Source organism: Aplysia californica, unplaced genomic scaffold (genome assembly GCF_000002075.1).
Source record: "Aplysia californica isolate F4 #8 unplaced genomic scaffold, AplCal3.0 scaffold00507, whole genome shotgun sequence".
NCBI classification, from domain to species: Eukaryota; Metazoa; Mollusca; class Gastropoda; order Aplysiida; family Aplysiidae; genus Aplysia; species Aplysia californica.
The window spans coordinates 377268-384252 of NW_004797777.1; the positions used below are offsets into that span (position 1 = coordinate 377268).

At 39.5% G+C, this 6985-nt stretch overlaps 1 protein-coding gene across 1 annotated transcript; it reads right to left on the reverse strand.

Annotated features, from left to right (window-relative positions):
* Window positions 1–4793: 4793 nt before the first annotated feature.
* LOC101853877 lies at window positions 4794–6436 on the reverse strand. Its single transcript, XM_005106032.2, has one exon. The coding sequence runs from the start codon at window positions 6365–6367 to the stop codon at window positions 5285–5287; it is 1083 nt and encodes a 360-aa protein (XP_005106089.1). The 5' UTR covers window positions 6368–6436; the 3' UTR covers window positions 4794–5284.
* Window positions 6437–6985: the final 549 nt, after the last annotated feature.

The following is a 6985-nucleotide window of genomic DNA, read 5'->3' on the forward strand; positions in this document are numbered from 1 at the left end:
CACACACACACACACACACCGCGCGCGCGCGCACTCACAGCCACACACATGCACACACTCACTCACTCACTCACTCACACACATACACGAAAATAAACACACACACAAAACAACAGAAACACTCACATATATACACACACACAGACACACTCGCACACATACATACACACACAGACAGACACATACACGCATCCAAACATGATATCTTTATCTTTGTGACGTCTGTTTGTATGACCTCGCTATGCGTTGTATTATCTACCTATGGGCGTTCCCTGGCAGAACTTAGTTGAAGGGTACTTGAGAAGACAGACAATCCTAGAGCGAGATAACACTGATATCTTAACAACGTGCAACAGGGATAACTGCTGGGACGATAGATAGCAGACCTGATCTCATGGCACGTAACCACCCCCGTTGTCTGGTCTAGACTTCCGTATGACCGATCTGGGCATACTGCATCACAAATTTATGCGGTGGGGGGGGGCGGTAAAGGGGAGAGAGAGAGAGAGAGAGAGAGAGAGAGAGAGAGAGAGAGAGAGAGAGAGAGAGAGAGATATGGCTGTATTGCATTTCTTTTTTCAACATTATGCTCTGTTGCAGTATTTTAGTTCAAAGCAAGACACATTATATTTAAAGAAGCTTTAAGATGATACCATTAACTCCATATGCCAACAAACTGACGAGCACCTGATTACATCTCTTTACTTTGTGGCACACGGTGTTTGTAGCCTGGAGATCTTGAATATTCGACACAACCTGGAAAAAATTAGCAAGTTAAATTATCAAACATTAACAAATAGATCTATTCATTGTTATTCATATTTTCTTTTTGTTTTTAATCACTGTTATTCATATCTTCTTATTGTTTCCTTTCAATTTTGAAATAACATTGCCCTTACTTACTCACTCTCTCATAGTCTATTAGTTTCGTTTTAATTTGAGTTTTATGGCACTAGCAACACAAATAGGCCGAAAAATACGAGAAAAGCATCGAAGATCTAATGCGTTACAAGAGAGGAGCCTTAAATTGATAAAAAGGATGAGAGAAAAGACAAAAGATTCTTGATAGAAAAGAAGGAGTAAACCGCACTAGAGCACCTGCCAACCACGTACTCATAGTTAATCATAATTGTTTGAGGCGAATAAGGTCATAAGCATGGCCCCCGAAAAAGAAGGCAAGGGACAAAAAAATGTTTGCGTTGTATGTGATGATCTCATGCTGTGGCTATACTGTTGGTGCAGTCGAATGTACACTTATAACATGTAGACCAACAAGAACTAACGGAGTACGACGTCACAGGACTTATGAAGAAGAAAAAAAAGGAGTAGGGTCGGGGCAAGACTCCGAGAGAGACACTTGTGAGATAACTGCTTCAGTGGAGCGTCCAAGGAGAGCCCTCCTCCTCGACCCCCATAGGGCAGAGGTCAAGGGCTTTTGGGACACTTCAAGGAATTCAAACAAACGGACACACACATCTTTTTGTGGGAAAGATTATTATCAAAGGTTAGGAGCTGGATTGGTGGATCACCAATGCGATACTATACATATGTATATATATATATATATATATGAGTCATTTTCAAAAAAATGTCGCATTTCTTGAATTTGTAATTCCAGACCTAATTCCTAGGATACCAATATAAAATATTGCTTAGAATTGCCATTGATTATGTTCATGAACAAGGTAAAATGTTCCTTTACCTTAAAATCCGGTTTTTTGAACCGCCCAAGTCATAGATATTTTACAGCTCTTTAGTAAATCTTGCTCAGTAGGCAAAAATGGCAAGTTCCGCAACACGTATATGTTTTTTAAAACATGCTTATGGATAAAAATGATGACTTCAGGGATTAAATGTTTCACAGTTATACAGAGTACTGGACAGCATTACCGAAGCAAAGAAAAATTCTTGGTGCCCGTCTTAATGTATAAAACTTACAAAACGTCAGGGACGATGAGAAAGAGGTGAGGTAATATTCAATGCATAAAGCTCTCTGCCCTTTACTTAACTTAACCATAATCTCAGCAGGCAAAGGAAACATGGGAAACACAATATCTGCAAACTTCTATGGACTTGTCAGACTGCTGTAGCTTGCAATATGGCGCAATTGGTGCGACCCTATACGAACTCGTGCGTCATGCTACACAGATGGCGACAAGGCAAAAAAAAAGATTGCTTACTTATGAGCTATATAGCGCAAAACTAATCTGTGAAATTATCTAAACTGAATATCAGCCAATTTTCCCTTTGGTTTCTTTTTTTTTCTTCTTCTTCCTCGTTCTCGATGACAGCAACTAGACAGTCAGTCCGATGTCGCGCACAAACTGTGCAGTCCGCTTCAGATCTGAGATACTGCCTTATATGAGCTGTCCCCGATGTCTTATGCAAGAAACATTCTTAAATTATGCAAACTGAGCCCAAAAATGTGAAATTATACGATTCTGTTAATATTAACAAAGAATGATAAAGGGAAATAATCAGAAATTATGCAAAAAATGATCAAATTTTGCTAAATTATGCGGGGTGCATAAAACCACGGGGACAGAAAGAGCTTTCTCTAAAGGGGAGTCACATTCTGCCACGTCTGTGTACGAAGGGTGGCGTAGCGCGGGCAGTGCTGAAGGATGGTTGGCATCCTCTTGGTCGTGTCCACTTTCACAGATCTCGGACTCTCCCACTTTTAATTTAGTGTGCATACGCTGTTTGAGTCTGTTGTCGCCACAACGGAGTCGAAAGATTGTGACCTGGTCTGCTCTATTTAGCATGTAGTAGGGGTCACGTCTGTTGTGTTTAGGGTGGGATCTTTCATTTGGTTTCTACATATTCTGTTCATATTATTTGAAACGCAAAGCTTCAGTGTGGAGTAAAATATTTACAAAACAGTTGAGAAAGTATTTGTGTGGGTGTGTGGGTGTGTGTGTGTATGTGGGGGGGGGGGGGGGGTAATCCTGTATATTACAGACACACGTAGTTCTAATAATGTAGATGTACTTGTGCTATAGTTCTCTCTCTCTCTCTCTCTCTCTCTCTCTCTCTCTCTCTCTCTCTCTCTCTCTCTCTTTCTCTCTCTCTCACTCTCTCCCATACACACATACACACACATACGCACACACACACACACACACACACACACACACACACACACACACACACACACACACACACACACACACACACACACACACACACACACAAGAAAAATCAAAACGTTATGTGGACAATGAATGTGCTCCTCGCAATTTACCGATCGGCGCAATCTTTTTTTGCGCTGCGCGTTTTAACCATCGTATAATTGCGCGACAATCTGATGAAGCGTTAATATTTTATATTTTGAACTCATTAAAAAATTTAAAAAAATGAAAATTCACTTCCATCTTTATTCTTTTACTCGCATCGTGGAACATTCACATATATTTTCAAAAGTGCAAAAATATAAAAATTAGATTTAAAATTAACGTATGAAATTGAAGCACCCACAAGAATGATACAATGCCAGGAATCAAACTCAAAGTTCACAAAGTACATTTAATTCATTTAATATTTTTTAATATTTTGTAAATGCGCTTCTATCTTTATTATTTTATTCACACCAAGAGGCATTCACATATATTATTTTCAAAAGTGTAAAAATAAGAAAATTAAAATTAACGTATGAAAAGGAAAAGCTCACAAGAATGATACAATGTCAGGTATCAAACTCAAAGTTCACAAAGTACATTTGATTTATTATATATCTTTTAGATATAAAAAAAAAAAATTCACTTCCATCTTTTTTCTTTTACTCACATCAAGGAACATTCACATAATAATATATTTTCAAAAGTGTAAAAATATGAAAATTAAAATTAAAATTAAAATTGAAAGTTAAGATATGAAACTGAAGAGCTCACAAGAATGATATAATTATACTAATCTTAAGATTGCTGGCCCCGCGTCCACTGCGCTTTTTCATCACTTGCAGGCCAAGCTCACATGCAAATGAGCTTGTTTTCGTCAGTCACTGACTGCCTTTGCCTGACTACTGACTACGCGATTTTCCTGCATGCACGCTTTTTCGTCAGTCGTTCAGGTGACTAATGAAGCCTCGATTCGACTCATTTCGGAAGGAAATTTGCCTCTTTCAGTACATTTTTGCTTCTTCGTTGCACTTTACATGATCAATAAAGTTGTATCTCATTATAATATGTTGTACAATAGTGAATTTGAGCTGGAAAAACAGCACCAAAAAAAAAAAGAAGGAATTTAAAGCACTTGACCTAGATTCTAGGTCTAGATTTAGATCTAGATTATTTCGTTCTCAGGAGAGCTAAAAATAGGCCAGGTTAGTCCTAGCTTGTGACGTGTCTAGGTCTAGATCTAGATATCTAGATCTAGATATCTAGATCTAGATCTAGAAAGTCTAGATGTAGATCTAGGTCTATGTTCTCTAATGTTTAGTGCTTCCAATTTTCCGCCAATTTTTAGTTTTCTCCAGACCTTATCTGCCGGTCCACTAGATCTAAGCCTAAATCTAGATTCTAGATCTACATCTAGATATAATATTATGTCGCTTTGCCTTTCCTGAAACAGTGCTATAAATATGAAGCTTAGTTTACCCATGCTAAAGAAAGTTCTGATGGCCGAGTGACAGTGTGTCTGCGTTTGAGGACAAACGTTATTTTGGGAGTATGGGTTCGAATCCCAGTCCCAGTTTTTTTTTCTTCTTCTAATCGTCCCAACTTACCAACACTTTTTCCCATAATTATAATTTGTTGTTTTTTAGTTTTTTAAAGTGGTAAATAAATAAATAAATCGCCTGTGCTGTCTGTTGTTCTCGTAATCATAACCAAGACGGAATAAGACACTGGGCTAAAAATAGGTTTAGGTCTGACGTCGGTGGACACGGATCTTTTTGAGTCGCTTCTACACCCTGCAAAAACGTCGTACATTAGCTTGACCTGGAGGTGATCTTATTTTGGTGGACGCGTAGGCTTACACGCGCAGTTGCGCCGATATGTAAGTTGCGCGGAACAAATGCACGCGACTGTACTCTTTTAAAGACATAGCGTACACAACTGACAGCCGATCAAATGCTACGTACTCAAATCAGAAACAGGAATTGTACATTTCATAGTACGTTGTATGCATATTGCCTGCCTTACTAAGTTTCAGATAAAGAAAATCGAATTCATAAAAAATTCCGTATGAATATAATGAAGTTAGGTTTCTTTTTTAAGTGCCCTAAGCAGTGCATCTTCGTGAGTTGTTGAAAGACTAGAATACGCGTCTTCAAAGAGTTAAATGTTTAATTTGGAAGAGAAGCTTTCATGTCTATTACAATCCACCAGCCACCAAACATTTCTACGAAAGTGTTTCTGAAGTTTGTACTCATGGAGATGAAGATAAAGAGATTGGTAGACGCGTTGACAAAGTCAAAAATGAAAACTATAGTAATAACCACAATGAAAAGGTTATGATATCGCATGCGGAGATAAAATTGGGGTTCGAAGAATCTGGCGAAATACTGCGCAATTCGTGGGAACAAATTCACGATATAGACAGCGATGATGACAATGAGCATTTTGACGACCTGTAAATCCCTCTTGGACATTCCATCTTTCTGCATGTTTTCGTTTTTGCCTCGGAACTTTGATGATTTCTGCAAGTTGTATAAAATGACTCCAGCGCTGACAACGATAACGATAAAGCTTAGCAACGGCCACAATACGCTGATAATGTTGTAGTACCGCAGTACGGGCACGCCAAAATCACTATGGAAATCGCTAAATGCCAAAATGGTCGTGCTTGCATTACGATCGAGGTCAAAGACCTGTTTGATTTCCCATAAAGGAAATATAACCATAAATGAACTCATGACCAGTATAGAAATGGTGATCATCATGATCAAAGTCAACCGTCGTGTGAATATGTCCTTGACCTTAAAGGGCATGCTTACACACAAGCAGCGCTCCATGGACACGTAGGCCGCTAGAGCGCATGATACGAACCCCATGAAGCTATGTAAGTAGCTCAGTAAGATGGCCGAGACCTCCAGCCACATCTCTCCTAACACGGGGTCCTCCAAGCCCATAGCCCAGTACAGCCGACATAGTACGCCGCTGACGCATTTGAGGAAATCCCAAACAGCTATTGTCGTCATCGAGATGGAGATGTTGTCTCTGAAGCGCTGTCTGGTGAACACGGCGATGACCAATACATTCGTGGCCACACCTAGCGCCGAGAGGATGGAGCAGATCCAAACCTCTACAATGGTCTTGAACCACTCCCGGGCCTCATGGCCGACGATTCCGGTCAGCTCTCTTTCTAAGGAGAATGACGCTGCAGTCGTGAGCTGGACAGAGGAAGCGGTTGCGTTCGATACCGTCATTATGTTTCTGTTCGAAGGTTGTACTGTTCGAGATATACATTAGATCAGAATAATCGATACCAGCTTATCACATAATGAAAAATACACCGCAAAATAATCTTTAAAAACCCAACCCCAAAACCCCAAAACCCCAAATATAAACCAAATTACAGGGTGATCCCAAAAAAACCTATACAACTTGTTTTGTAAATATCTTCCCCCATACTGAAGTCTTGCGTTTCAGATTTGAACATAACGTTTGGAAGCCAAAGGGAATTTTTCTGATATGTATTTTAGATAAGTCCATTGAATGGTTTTGCTCTATATAGTGCGTTAAAAAACAACCCATTTTCAACCTTGTCGCCATTAAATTCCATAGCATGACGCACCAGTTCGCATTAGGCCTACCACTAAAAGTTGCAAAAATCGCGCCATATTGCAAGCTACAGCAGTCTAACAAGTTTACAGAAGTCTGCAGATATTATTCTTCCCAAATTTTGTTTGCCTGCTGAGATCATGGCTACGTTTAGTAAAGAGAGTTTTTGTATTGAACATTACCTGTCCACAAACTCACCATCTCTGACATTTCGTTCTGCGCACGGCATGGAGAGAATGCTCAGGTGCCCTCAAAACCTTTGG

Excerpts from the sequence above, each read along its gene's own strand:
- LOC101853877 (XM_005106032.2), bottom strand. The coding sequence starts at position 6,367 with ATGACGGTATCGAACGCAACCGCTTCCTCTGTCCAGCTCACGACTGCA.